At 34.8% G+C, this 16,093-nt stretch overlaps 1 protein-coding gene across 2 annotated transcripts in view; it reads right to left on the bottom strand.

Moving 5' to 3' along the window:
• The window catches only part of kdm7ab (lysine (K)-specific demethylase 7Ab), a 65,881-nt gene that overhangs the window by 33,544 nt on the left and 16,244 nt on the right, over positions 1-16,093 (bottom strand). For both annotated transcript variants that reach the window (XR_015525709.1, NM_001444175.1), the window contains 3 exon segments: positions 6,225-6,310; positions 5,864-5,981; positions 184-344 (listed from right to left, as the gene is read on the bottom strand). Coding sequence is in view for 1 of the 2 variants with exons in the window: in NM_001444175.1 (NP_001431104.1) it covers positions 184-344; positions 5,864-5,981; positions 6,225-6,310 (365 nt within the window). In the remaining variant the exon portion in view is untranslated.

Below are 16,093 nucleotides of genomic sequence, written 5' to 3'. Positions count from 1 at the left end.
AAGATTACCATCTGATCTCTGCAATGGCTGGCCTGTAATGTAACTCCATTACACAGAGACAACTCTTAATGGAATTAATATTTAAACCCATGAAACGCTGCTGCTCAGGTGGCCACAGCAAAGAACACACTGGGTAAAGGTGGAAGAGAAATGACAGTAGTTTATTTCACTTTCCCTACTTACCAACATAACGCTCGACATCCTTGATGGAGAAATCCGGCGGAGGTAACCGGAGACCAAGTTCTTCCCTTTTGGATACAATGATGGGATAGCGGAAGCCATGCCGCTCCAGATATCTCTGGGTGACCTGACCGCCATGCATTGGCTGCAAGATCTCATCTCCACTGCAGATTTAAACACAAGAGAAATGTAGATTAGGGTGAGAAAACAGCAGTTAAGAAAGCATCTGATTGTAGACATGGATGTATAAGCTCTGAAGTTTGGCACTCCAGTTTCAGTTGTTAATTGTTTTTCAATTGTCCATTAAATAGAAATGCAATGAAAATTATCAGCTTAAAACATTTTCATTTTTCAGACGAATGGAAGAAATGCTGTGTTGTGCCACATTGCCTCAGCGTGGTTTGTTGCTGTACTGTCAACTAACTTGCATGCAGGCCATGGTCAAAGTTCAATATAGCTGTATATTTTCCAGATGTACCCACATACATTGCTATTCTTTTGAGCATGTTCAGTACATGTATAGATATGTCCACTGAAATAACATGCCGACGAGACATTTCCATGTAGTATACTTGTTCCTGCTGCTTGCAGTAGCACAACTGTGCTGTCATGGCAACTCTCATTAAATGATGCCTCTCGACTCATTTAGTGATCTGATCTGACATAAGATAATAGTTTGATCATGCAGATGGGCATAGAATCAAGAAGCGAGTCATATACTGTCATATACATATCCACTTTAAATTGTATTGTATGTTTTGGTATGTCCATCTTTTGCAGCAAGTATAGCAGACCAACAACAGTTTCAATATAGTTTCTGATAACTTCAACACTAATGCCTGATAATAATTAGATGTTACGGTCAATAAGATGTGTTTATTTTATTGCCTTGCATTTCTTAAAATTCACTATAATTTAAGTTAAGTTACATAAAATCTTACAAAATTACTAACGATAATTATTTTTAATTCTAACTAAAATAACTATTGCAAAGCATTTTCAGCCAAATGCAACTGGAATTTTTAGTTTTCATGCATCTCTATTATAAAGTAGATTCGAATATATTACATATCTATTATTATCAATGTTACATATCTATTAGTATCTATAAGTATCAATGTTAGGCCCTGTTTACACTAATACGTTTTAGGTTTAAAACTGTGTTTTAGAATGAAAACGAACCACGTCCACAATGACATTTCACCTAACGTTTCTGATAAACTGTCCATCAACACTACACCACCGAAAACACACATCACATGACTATACACGCATTCTGGCATGTGCTGAAAGCTGCTTCAGCGTATTCTCGCATCTGAGCTCTGAGCACACCAGCCTGACTGAGAGCAGTGGAACGTCTGCCACAAATCTGCCGCTGGATCTCATCTCTCTGTAGGTGTTAAACGCAATGTAAAATTCATCTTGTGTAGTAGACCTATTTCTAACAAGTCAGTCTTTTAAATCTATCAGCCTACTTGTTCTCAGGAACTGTGTTTTGACTGAGCGCAAGGATGTTAGCATACCTTTAATATATGTAATCACATACACTGATTCTGCACGTTTGACCAATTACTTGCCTTTATTTCCAATACTTTATAAACGTATTGTACTTTATATTTTAATAATTATTTATGATTATTATATTCAGCAAAAGAGACAGCTATTTCATATTTCACCATGCATTTCTTCTGATAATCTTAAGCACATATTGCTGAATCCACACAGTGAGCCAAATGTTTCATATTTAACAATGAAAATGAAGAGGTATTAATTAGGTTCCAATTTGTTATAGTTTTACATATAGTGAAGATGTCGGGCATATAAATATATACATGATGCCTTAACATTTTTGGTGTATGTTATGTTTAAGTTGTTAATATAGAAATTAAAAGAGACCGTGCTTTATGGCATGTTTTCATTTTATTGTTAAGATAGCCAGCGTGAATGACAACATAAAAGTACACTGCCAATACATTTGAAGATTTACCCGACATGTCATCTTGTCCTCGGGAGTTCATTATAAATTTAAGAAGTCTGAACTTTCAGGGGAAAAGAAGCAAGTCTGAGTTTTGGGGCTTCTTCTCAATATCAAGTAGCCTACACAATCAGGCAGCGTGAATGTCGGCAGCCTTGCCTTTGTTTTCAGATGTCTCCGTTTTCCCCCATCCACACTGACACGGGGCAGTAGCGTTTTAAAACCAAAATGGCCTTTTCATCGTTTTCAAAATGCTATGTTTTTAGGGCTTGAAAACCCCAGCGTAGTGTGGGCGGAAGGCATAACAATAGCAAAACTAAAACTAAAATGTATTAGTGTAAATGAGGGCTTCATTTCATTTGAAAGAAGTTCTAGACTACAACAGTAAGAACCTGGGGACTCATGTACAAAGACTTGCGTTGAATTAATACTAAAACATTGCATATGGACAAAGCTGTAAATGTGCGTACGCAGTAAAGAAATCAGATGTATGAAACACTGTACGCAGAATCCTACGCATATTCTCTTTGTACATATGAATTCACATGAAATTGAGCGCAACATGCACGAGCGCAAAACCCTTCCTTGCCTTCTCCTCCTAACAAATATGCTAATGACTACACTTTGGCAAAATCAAACAAAAAAGCAATAGCAAAAGTGAGCAAGAAGAGAAACTTCACCGAATGTGAATTGGAGGTGCTCCTATCAGAGGTAAACTGGAGAAAAATTGTGTTATTTGCCAATTTGTCCTCCGGAATTAATAACAAAAGAAAAAATATAGAGTGTGAGAGTTTAGCTGATGCGGTTAACACAGTGAGGTCTGAACATCGCACTGCGATTGAATTAAAAAAGAAATGGTCTGATGTAAAGGTGCAGGTTAAGAGGAGAACAGCGGCGCACCGTCAAAGTGTGGACCGAAGAGGAGAGGCCACGGGATGCTGAACTAACACCCTTTGATGAGAGAGTTACCTCAATTGTGAGCGACACTTTACTGTCTGGAGTAGTATCCGTGTCTGTGGGAGACACAGATGTATTAGAGGAAAACTTTGTTAGGGCAGTAAAGCAACACCCCTTCGCTCTCAGGGCAGCACCACTAGCATTTCAGCTGCCCAATCGCCCGCTCTAAAACCAGCCGAGTGCGAGAATGGGGATAATTTTATCTAATTTTAACTAATTTTGTCAGTTTGTGGGTTGTTGTGGGGGGTTAACAGCCATGTCTTTAATGCAGGCCCGGATTAAGAACTCAGGGGCCCCTGGGCACATTATCTTGTAAGGCCCCCTACCTGGCCGCACCCCAATAGTTGAATTTAAAAAATAAGAATAATATAATTATTTTTAAATAAAATTAATCTATAATTTGTTGCCCACATATTTAAATAAATGATATATAGTACATATGTATTTATAGTCTGCAAAGATTTAAATTATTTTTCAAAGCATTAAATAAAAATACTAATAAAACTACACACATACATATATATATATATATATATATATATATATATATATATATATATATATATATATATATATATATATATATATATATATATATATATATATATATATATTTTTTTTTTAAGGGTATTTTAGTGTATTGCTTTTACTTATAAAGCATATTATTGCCATGGCATATAACGCACAATGCTTCTCCAATCCAGTTCTATGAATCTGAGTTCTATGAATCTGAGTCTTTCATGATACAAACACTGATTTACTCTCTCTCTCCTCTCCCTGTATTTTCTCTACTCTTCTCGTGATGAAGACTTGATTATAAACCTAAAAGTATCCGAAATCACAGACACTATACCTCTTCTCTCCCCTCTCTCTCCTCTTCTGGGTCTTTCTCTCTCTCTCTCCCTCTCTCTCTCCCTTTCTGTCTGTCTCTCACACGATGAATCCAGTCCGCGCTGCGCTGCCGTTAGCCTCCTCCGCCTGGTTAATGCTAGCTACTCATCATTTAATGTTAACGTCTTCTTCTGTACCCTCATTCTCCTGATCACGGGTCTGTTTAAAGAAGGTGTGTATGGAAAATGCCTCAATAAAGATGCCTCCTCTCCTCTTTCTCTCGCGTTTGCTAAATCCACTTGTCCACTCATTTTTGATCTGATAAAGTCCGCTCAGTTTAGTGCGGGTTATTACAAAACTGACGTTTCCGCGCTTGACCAATTACAGCATTCTGTTTAGTTAAAGAAAGAAAGGCAATTTAAATATAATAATAATATTAATATGTGTTTGAGATTTTTTTGCTCAGAGGAAATACAGTTGTCTGAGCAATAGAGTTTTTGAAGAGAGGGAGGCGCGGCAGGCGCCTATAATAAGGCTAAACATTATTAAATACCCACGAGACACTTGTGACTTTATATCACATTTGCATTATTTTTAAAAAATGTTTCTTTCCTGTTAAAAATAAATATATTTCCAATCTGATATGTAATGGGGAGAAAAAAAAAGTAGCACGAGTTCAACTGATGGTGGATTCGAACCGATGTTATGTATAATCGCGTCAAAAGTTGATGCCGTGTGCCTTTCAAGGTGCACCACTGCGGCTGTATTATTACACTGCTCTTTACTCATCTTGTCTCTATCAATCAGGCATCGATAGGCGTAAACCCTGAATAGCTTAGTCCAACTAGATGCGCTATTTGCAATTAGCCTAAAAAGACACTCCGAAATTGTCTTTTTTTCTCCCCCCTCGCAGGGGCCCCTAGTGCGCACGGGCCCCTGGGCCTGTGCCCATAAGGCCCATTGGTTAATCCGGCCCTGCTTTAATGGATAACCGCGGTCTCCTGATATTCAGTTAAATAATTGCGCTCATTTAAAATTGATAAAATAAAATATTAACTTAGCTGGAATAATATCTTAAAACACATCACCAAGAAGCCATCCATCGCGCACCCTGCCACCTTGGAGCCTTCGGATTCGACCAGACAATGTCCTCTAATAAGGCCAACACTGCCATTGCCATAGACTAAGGGTTGTATACATTTGCATATGCTTTTATATGTTCTAAATCACATAATTGGTAAAAAAAAAAAAAATTGTATTGTGTCAATTAACCCACTTTATTAATTTTAAATTGATAGCAATGTTTTTCGCATGTGTTGGTGCGATACTATGTAGTGTGCAATTCAACATAATTGCCTCTAGCAGTTGCCAATGGAAATCAAGTAAACATACAAGAAATGCACGTATGCCAGACATGAAGTTGGCGCGGAACAAAGCACATTCTCACGTTCATTTCATCGTTAGTAAATCTAAACGTGAGCATGAAATCTGGCGTACGCAAAGTTTTTGTAAGTACGCAGCATTGAAACATGAGGCCCCTGGTCCTTTGTTCACTTCATTTTACAACAGTTGTGTGGTTGTTTATTTGTTTATTAAAATCTTTTAGATTGAAAAAAACAAAAAACAAAACTATTATGACTATTTTGAATCCTACAGTAATGTTGCAGGCATTTACCCTGTCTTTGTAACTAGTTAATTTAAGATGTACTCAATACTTGGTTGTTTTTAACTTGAGTCAAAAGGCAATATATGAGACAGTCAAAACTGATGATGAGTGCAGTGATCTACAATCAAATTGTTCAGGTAAGTGATGCTGCTTTTTTTATTATGCACATATGTTTTGTGTGGCATCATTGGAGACAGCGAGCATTGGAGTGCTTTGTCATGATGGTTTTGGTTTCCCAAATTTGGCACACGTACCTGGGGAAGGTCCTGGCCTGCAGCTCCCTAACAAAAACTGAGGTGCCAGCCTGCACTGGCTTACTGCCGTCATCTGGCTCGGTGTAGTCATGTCTGTGCCAATTCCTCCGTTTCTTCACTGTAAAAACAAGGGAAGGAGAATTCAATACTCTTGGCCTCACAGCAACAACACCACCATAACATCTGTTGTGTTGATCACAACGGTTCAGCAGAGCAGAAATAGTTTTAATCCCTTAAATTTTGTTGTCATCTGATAATTAGGTTTGTAACAAACTCTCAACAGGGGAAAGAAAAATCTGCAGGGCTTTTTTTAAATAAAGTGGCAAGGGGAAATCAAACAATCTAAAAAGAGGAGACTTACTGAGAGAGGGTCCGTGGTGGACATCACAGTTGGGACAGTGGTAGACGTCAATGTCCACAGCATAGTGCTCTTCAACCTCGACACAGCTGCAAGAGAACAAACACGTACATTAATGGATGCTTACAACATAAAATAGTTTTCTGGGGAAACAAAATGATTCTGATGTGCAATGACCAATAGCTACTTGAGTTTGGTATTTTCATGTTTACCAAAATTACATTTATTTACAATTACAAAAATAAAAGTTAAAACAGAAATATTGTGGAGCATTATAATTTTTTTGCTAAAAACATTTTCCAGTTACCTACATAGTAAAATGCTATTTACATTTTTGCAAAGGCAGAGCTGAATTTCAGTATTTATTGGAAAACATTTTGTACAAACATGTTTAATTGCTATTTTTGATCTATAAAAAGCATCATTGACAAACATGAACATTACTTTATTTATTTTTAATTGTCGAATTAAAAAAAAAAAGTTTATGCATGCTCCTGGCTTAGTTATGAACGGAGAGCACAGAGAAATCTGCATATATATATATATATATATATATATATATATATATATATATATATATATATATATATATATATATATATATATATATATATATATATATATATATATATATATATATATATATATATATATATTTATTTATTTATTTATTTATTATTGCTGCATGGCCTAATCTTTAATCTATAATGTTATTTTATATATTATTATACACACACACACATACACACACATATACATATATATATATATATATATATATATATATATATATACATATATATATATATATATATATATATATATATAATAAAATTATAGATGAAAGATTAGGCCACACAGCAATAATATATATACATATCTATATATCTATATATATATCTATATATCTATCTATATATATCTATATATATCTATATCTATATATATATATATATATATATATATATATATATATATATATATATATATATATATATATATATATATATATATATATATATATTTATTTATTTATTTATTTATTTATTTATTTATTATTGCTGCATGGCCTAATCTTTAATCTATAATGTTATTTTATATATTATTATACACACACACACATACATACATACATATATATATATATATATATATATATATATATATATATATATATATATTTTTTTTTTTTTTTTTTTTTTTTTTTGTAGTGTTTTGTGTTTTTTATATTGTTCTAGATGCAAGAACATAATATTGTATTGCTTAATGTGAATGTCACAAGGAACAGAGAAGGGTTGCAGAAAGAGGAAGTATATTTGGGTACAATACCCAAAGGACTGCAGAATGAGTGACGTTACACCAAAACTCCAGTTGTTAATATCAGTTGTGTATATATGCTGGAGTCAGGGAAATGCAAGTTAGTTGCGAACCTCCTGAATGCAATTCTTGTATTGCACTGAGGTAATAAATTTTTTTTCTGCTGCTAGATTTAAAAAGTTGGTGTCTTGTGATTCTTTGTATTTAATACAGTAAGTCTCTGACTAATATGCATCAATAAAAAAACAGAGTTACAGTTTGTTTATGCATGATAAAACTAATACAAGGAAAAAATTAAGCTAATTAACATCAACAATATTAACAATACTTATTAATAATTATAACTTGGCCCAGACAGAATCTGCTGACATTTTTTTGCGTGTGGGCCTTTATTATAACTTAGCAATAATTATGATTATTTTTACAATTGTGTTATTTTTTTCCTGATTACAGATTGGTTATTTTTTTCGCAATTTCTAACTGAGCATCTTGTACATTCGTCTTATTTGAGAAAGAAGGCCATGATGTTGTATTACACAGCCTCTTTATAAACTGCATGGCATTTAGTGCCAACGCTAAATATACGTCTCTATATGCTTATCAAACAATACACAAAGCAGCATGCACTTGTACAACGGGCTTATTAAAACATTTCCCCACACCCAGAGTTTTCAGTAGCTTTGCCAGCACGCATCTTATCGTTCAAGATCCGCTTGCCCCACTTCTTACATTTTCCACACCGCACCTTCCAATTAGCTTAAAGGCATGTTGTTTCACAGGAAGTCATATGAAGAGCCAGTTCTTGGCATTCAGTGCAGATTCATTAGCCAGGCAGGTAATGAGGCCTCGCACACTTTTTTGGCTCGGGTTTTGCTAAGCGTTGCCAAAGAAAGCAATTTCGCTAACTCCTTGGTTTGAGTGTTACATTACCCAGAATGAAGTGCTCCAAACAAACGAGGGTTTCACACAGAGAATGCCTGACTAGCTGGAAATAGTCTGATGGTGCAATACAGTAGCTGCGTTTCCATCCACCTATTTTTATGCACATTTTGGAATATAAAAAAAATGTTAAAATAATAATAAAATAATAATAATAATATAAAAAAACCTAAATGTGCATAAAATTTGAAAAGGAGCATACAGAGTAGGATAAACTTTTTATTTATGCTACGGCCGAAACGCATTTAACCAAATAAATTCCAGCATTCGCATTAAAAAAAGTCATGTGATTTTGCTTCAACAGATCATGTGATAACAAAAATGGTGAAACGTGACGGGTATGTTTAGGTGGATAACAAGGTCCGAACATTTTTTAAATGTTATATACACTAAGAAAAAAAAATCCTAAATGGAAAACATCAGTGGAACACGCAAATCTTCCAAGAAGTTTGAGCGTAGATGATTCTAAAACATAAGTCTATGATAAGTCTATAAGTTCTATACATTTTACTGGCAATTTGTCAAATCCCGGGATTGTATAGAATGCCTTGGAAATGTATAAAATGCTTGATGGTTTTACGCAAAGTATAAAATATGAGTTTTTGTAAAGATTTTGAATACTTTTCTTAGGCATTCTAGACAATTCCAATGCATTATATAGAATAACAAGTATCATTCAGGCAAAGTGTCAGATCATCACAACAAAAGCCTTTATTGATTCGTCCACTAAGTTTTGGTAACTGGCTTCGGTTAATAAAAATAAATAAACAAAACAGTTTTTAGCAGCATTGGCTCTTATTTGAGATAATTCATCGTATAACCGTCGTTGCATATCAACATTGTGATTCCTGTCTTAGCATTACACGCCCTTTTGACATGTTCACACAACAATTCATGGGGAAACGTTAAGGCTGGTTTATACTTCTGTGCCGAGTGATCGTTGTGACCCACGGCGCCTGTCTTGCGCGTAGCCGTGCATTTATACTTCTGCGTGCTGTTTATGTTGTTGTCCAATAGCACTTCTGAAACAGTAGCAGTGGCAGTAGGCTTTTATGTTCCTCTGTGTCAAGTTTCTTTGTGAGTGTTTTATCTTTTAATCAATGTACACGTAGCAAAAATTTGCTCATTCAGAGGCAGGAACCGGCGAATGTGCAACAATTTTTATCATAAGGGTAAACACAACACAAAAGTTTCCATCTGGAGCTCCTTCACGGGACTCCACACTTATAAACACTCAATCCATCGGGCTCGGGGCCATCAGCACCACCCACATTCGTCACAGCTACCAAAACGACTAATCACAGAGCATGCGCTACGTTCTGTTGCGACATGTAGTTACCTTTTTCAAGAAGTGTAAGTCACTGTCGGTTTCAGTGACTGTGCCAGTCACGGACTATACCCGTGCCCTAGGCAATGTATAAAGTAGCCGGATTTCACAAATTACCTGTGACATATACAAAAAAAAAAAAAAAGTCCTTCTGTCTTGAGATTTTAACGAAACTAAACATATTAGTAACATTATTATTGGTAACTACATGTTAAAGACACGCATAGTTAAAACAATTGACACGTTTGTAAACATTTAATGATGTCCTTTTTAATGTTTTTATGTATTGGAACAGACAGATTTTTAAGTGCCCAAAAGGTGCATCTATGTGAAACTGCAGAGAAGTAGGAAACATGTAGGGCGAGAGCAAAAAATAAATAAAAAGTTTAAAAAGATGGTAACAATAAAAAAAATACATGTCACCAAATATTCTTGGGCGGCTATTAATATACTTCTAAAGCAAATGATGATAAAAAAAAACGTTTAAAAGAGCAAGACGCTAATATTTTAAGTCACATTACTTGAGAAATAAGAAACCAAGACATAAACAATGTGTGCAAATTGCCCTGTACAAAAAAAAAAAAACAAAAAAAAAAAAACAGAGTTTCCTTACATTGCCTGATGAATGAATGCAATGTAGATATAAAAACAAAACAAACATTTTTTTGGCATTTCCACATTTTCAATATATTCTTTTTGCTTTTAATAACCACAAATAGTGCAAGTCTGTGGGGAAACACTGCAATATAGACAAACAATCATTTACTTGAAATACAACAGGACGTTTCCAACAAACTTAGCAGTGCAGAATTGGATGTAAAACATTCCCTTCCATGCTTGAAATCCGATTGTGAATCCAAAGACTGAAGCGATTCTGCAGTGACCGAAGAGTAACTCCAGACTGGGTCATCTACGGTCGATTATGTTTAACCCCAGACAGGCCCGACTAAACCAGAGCTCCAGATGTGAGGTTAGATTTGGTTGGGCTCCAGGGTACGAGACGTGAGGTGAGCGGGGGAGGGGGAGAATGTTTGTGTTGGAGACCACTTGTGGGAAACAGTAGCATTTGAGTGCCAATGGTTGCGTCTACATCAAAAGCATTAAACTAGCCGTCATGCTGGGAAAATTTGGATTGGAAGAGAATTCAGATTATTAACAGCAACAGCTTTTCATTGACTTTAAAATATTAGGTTTTTAGTTTTTATTTAACTACAAAAAGTACAGTTTACTTGAAAGGTTTATTGGGAAAATTTGTTTTGATCAAATATTAAAAATAAAAGTTTTTTACGTCACAATTTAGACTTTTTTTCTCTTCACAATTTTGAGTTTATAGCTCAACTTTGTTTACATGACAACAATGTAACCAAAATTTTCTGCGTTTTTAAAACGTTTTCTATGACAACATTTGCAAAAAGATGCTTGGTCTGTTTACACACATTCATAAAAAAATAACTGTATTACATTTGCAAGACAATTATTTGGCGCTCTTGTCTTGTTAGTAAACAGTACTTGTAGGAAAATGATGAAATATTGTTGCGATTCAGCGGTCATGTCTAGCAGGCATCTGTAGCTCCGGTCACGCTCCACCTCTTTGCCCTTATTTGGCATCCCCCAGTTGGCGCGATGACATGCAAACCAAATGTTGACGGTAGGCCATACCCACTTATGTATTTTTTTTTTTTATTTAGTGCCATGTCAGCAACCAAGGCTATCTTCATGGCAGGAATCTTTCAACAATAAATATACAATTTAAAAATTAACAAACAAAATAAAACATAAATTAAATAAGATTTTTTGTGTTAATACATGATAAAAATTCTAAAATCTTTTCTTGTTTCACTTTGTCAAAAATGTCCTTAAAAGAGTTCATTTCATAAAAAGTCCTTCTGGAATCAGTAAAAGCAGGACAGTCCAGTAAAATATGTTTTACAGTAAGATGAGTTTTGTAGCACAAACACTGAGTAGGGTTTTCACCTTGGAGCAAAAAACCATGTGTAATTCTTGTATGCCCAATACGACATCTGGTACTTGATAAAATCGATTCTTAAAATGTCTTAAAATTCTGTGTGAAACTTCAGGTTGGATTTCATGTAGTTTATTGTTTTCTAATGCATCCCATTCCTTTTGCCACTTGTTTAAAATGTAAGCGTTGATAAAAGGATTCATCTCTGATGGAGGAATTTGGCATTTGTTCACTACATGCTTCAAAGCATCTTTAGCAGCTGCATCAGCTCGCTCATTTCCTAAAAGTCCGACATGTCCAGGAACCCAGCAAAAAAATGATGTGATAAAACTGATTTTGTAGTTGGTGAACTTTAGTTAAAATATTGTCAATCAAAGGATGATCATTCGTTGAAGATTCCATAACTTGGAGGCATGATTTAGAGTCTGTAAAAATGATGGATTTCTTTTGATGGGGATTTTCTATATACTCCAATGCTAAAAGTAAAGCGCGGGCTTCAGCTGTGAATATGGAGCATTCTTTAGGTAGACTGATTCCATGACTTTGTTCCCCTGTCACCATTGCTGCTGCTACATTACTTTCCATCTTTGAACCATCTGTGAAGATTGGTATGTGCTGAGAATATTGAGTTCTGATATCCAGGTACTGTTGTTTGTACATATTGGGATGAGTAACTCCTTTCTTCTGATGTCCTAGCTCCATATTGATTATAGGCGCCATACCCACTTATAGCTTCATTTGTGTTCTTCAGAAACCTATGGGTGACTTCATGGATACTGCATCCATATCTTTTATGGTCTATGAACAGCCTCTAAGTCAACATCTTATAATACTGAGGTATTTTTTTCTCAGAACTGCAAGTTTATCTCTCATAATTTCACATTATAAACTCAATTGCAACATTATAAACACATCTTGAAATACAGAAGCTTTAAATAACACAAACAAAAAAAATTGGAGAGCATTGGGAGACAAAAAAAATCATAAATCTGAGTCTATTTTAAAATAAAATAAAACACTTTTTTTCAGACAAAAATGTCACAATAGCAAGATGCAAATCAGAATTCCAACAATTCCTATAACTGTCAAGTCATTGAAAAAAATAAAAAATAAAAAACTCATAAAAAATGAAAGTCAAGAAAAAGACCTCAGAAATGAAATAAAAAGTAAATCACTAATTTGTAATTATTTATAAATGTATTTTGAGTTCCAAAATGTCGTATTACAAGATAAAAAGCACCTCAAATTTTAAAGTTTCATACTCCACTTAAACATGAATAAATAAGAAACATTAATAAATTAAACATTTATAATTTGTTGTTAACTTATTATCTTTTAACAATTTTTATTTTTATCTGTTATTCATCCAAGTTTTCAACTGTTTCATCTGAGTTTTACATGCTGGAAACGAGCCACCAAGCTAAATTGAGTGCACAACGTCAACATGAGTAAATTTTTCCCTTCAAAAGGACCCGCAATAAACTGCAAGCAGCTACTACAAACACCGGCCAACAACTTTCCCTCCCTCAGTCTACTTCAGACTTTCACTAGCGATTACAATGAAACAACCAAAAAAAGACATGCAGGAAGTGACTCACGAAAATCATTACATCACACTTCCTCAGTTCCTGACCCACTGCAGGATGACACAGTAAGCGGCTTTCTCCTCAAATCTGGGAGAAAGGTGGACTCCTACTCGTATCTGAGTAATCTGTGGTGGTGAGAAACACTATGTCACATTGAAAACAGATCTGACTCAGGAGTTTTTGAGCCATAATAACAGATGCTAAGCCAATCGTCTGTTGTCAAGCAAGAAAAGCACAGCAAGGGGTGGGAGAGAAAGGACGAGGCTTGAGATGTGAATCTGAATGAGTTCAGGCCACAGGAGAGCTTGCGTCACCAGGGACTGGTGGGTTGCTAGCGTAACAAGAAGACTCAGGAAGAATGATGCAACGTGCAAAGAAAATATGAAGTACAATAATTTTGGCAGGAAATATAGAAGATGAAATAGAGTGTTTCAGGCAAATATCGAACGGTTTCCTAGACTGTTTAGGACAAAAACAAATTACTATCAAAGATTTTTATCATGACATACAGAAGAAAATGTAATTCAGTGTAACAAGTACCAACACAAAAAATTGCAAAAAAACATTATAAAACCAAAACATTTGGTGACATATTGACAGACTTTAAGCGTCACACAATGCAAAAATACAAACTTTCAAGCCTTTGAGCCACTGTGTATTACCAAAAAGCTTTTATTCCCCACAAAAGTTGACCACTTTTATATGTTTTAATGCTAGTCAGAATAAGACATTTAAGCAAATATGCGTTACATTGAACAAAGATGGAACATTTATTCAACATTTTGACTTTAAAAAAATATATTTCTAACTTAAAGGTGCAGTATGCAAGTTTGAAACCCAGTGGTTGAATTAGGTATTGCATTCTTTGATCAAAACAAAAGCAAGCGCAGGTTGCCAGATTGAGGACCAAAAGGAGCGAGTCTGGCGATCAAGCATAAAGGCTGATTTAAGCTGTGTTCTAAATAAAAGCAACGGCCCGCAAGAGACGGAATATTCTCCATATTTAAGGGAGTTTTTGTTCTAATCATCACCTCAAAATGATACATTAGGAACGGCATGGTTGCAGCGGAACAACAGAAAACTGACAATGATCACCCTAGGTACACCTCATGTGCTTTGTTCAGTTTTAAATACAAACAATGTGGGTTTGAATGCTATTTTACATGACATTTATTGCCATAGTACTGAAAGCAGCAGCAGACTGATCATGAAAATAAAACAAATTGTTTGAAATTGAACTTTAGAACTGACTCAAAAACCAACACTTATCAGTGATTCAGCATGTACACTTAATAATGTTACAGAGGTTTAACATGTAATAATTAGATTGTAAACCTTACCACCTCCTGAGCAGGTGCATATTCTGTGCTTCTGATTGGCTTTATTTAAATTTCTGTCATGTGCTGTCTGGTGCAAACAGCCGAATTGCTTATCACTGCAAATCTCATCACGTAGCATGTTGCTTGGACACATGGTTACAATGTAACATGTTCACCTAATGTTTGTGCTCGTAATATTCATATCATTTGCTAATTAAAAACCTCACATGGAACTCTAAATCTGCGTCTCGTTTCGGATTCTGCTACTGTCCACCGGAGGGCACATTTCGGTCACGAGCGCCTGCTTTGAGAGCCTTTCTGAATGAATAAATGAATGCATGAAATACGCTGTTTTCCATGAAGGCGACCCGGGGTGCTGAATAATTGGCAAGTGGCATTGGGCAGGTTAAAAGAACCAAAACAAAGACAGATTTCCAGCACGGAACGGCAATTTCAAAAGCAGAATGGTATTTTTATGCTTTAGAAAAGTCAAAAACTTAAATACAGCACCTTTAAAGTGAACACTTTACTTGCATTAAATTTGCATTCAATAAATATAAAATTCCTTTTTGGAAATTAAATTTAGTGCAGAAGCCGAGGAAATTCATACTTACACTAACAAGATCAATAGCAAACCGGTTAAATTATTAAACCATTTATTTCTTTTTAAATTAAATACAAATCATTTAATTTATTATTAAATAATGATGTACTTCATCATTATTACAAATGCACTACCTAAATATTAGGTCATTTATTATAAAAAAAACATAAAATTACATTGAACAATAGCATAAATGAACAAATAACTTTAATAAAATGCTGAAAAAATGAACCATGCTCACTGAGTATGTTTACATGGACACCAATAATCTGATTATGATTAAGAAAAGACTCAGATTAAAAGTCTACCATGTAAATGGCGATTTCGGATTAATAATAATCGAACCAAACAGAAATCGAATTAGGACATTTGGAGTATGCCGATTTTAGTCGCATTATTGAAGTGCAGTACAGACATGTAAACACCCTAATCAAACTATTAGCATCGTTTAGGATTTTCACCACATTTTGCGAAAGGATAGTCCATACACACATGGCTGTTTGACACTATTCTCTGCACCTGAAACACCTTAAATTACATGAAACTCAAGGAAATGTGGATACCTAAGTGACGCAATGATGTTAATCGAATTATGTGCTATAATAATATGTAAAACAGGATCATGAAAGAAACATCCTCATGTAAACAACTTAATCATATTATTGTCAGGTTAAGGCAAATAATTCGATTACTGATGTCCATGTAAATGTAGTCTCTGACAGCTGATGATGCATAATGCAATACATCATGAAAGAGAAATGTTCATTTTAAAATGTTCAGAATTCCTTCAGTAACATTCCCTCATTTTCTTTCTGCC

This window comes from Danio rerio, chromosome 25 (genome assembly GCF_052040795.2).
Source record: "Danio rerio strain M-AB ecotype USA chromosome 25, GRCz13ab, whole genome shotgun sequence".
NCBI lineage: Eukaryota > Metazoa > Chordata > Actinopteri > Cypriniformes > Danionidae > Danio > Danio rerio.
This window is presented reverse-complemented; position numbering and strand designations above follow the sequence as displayed.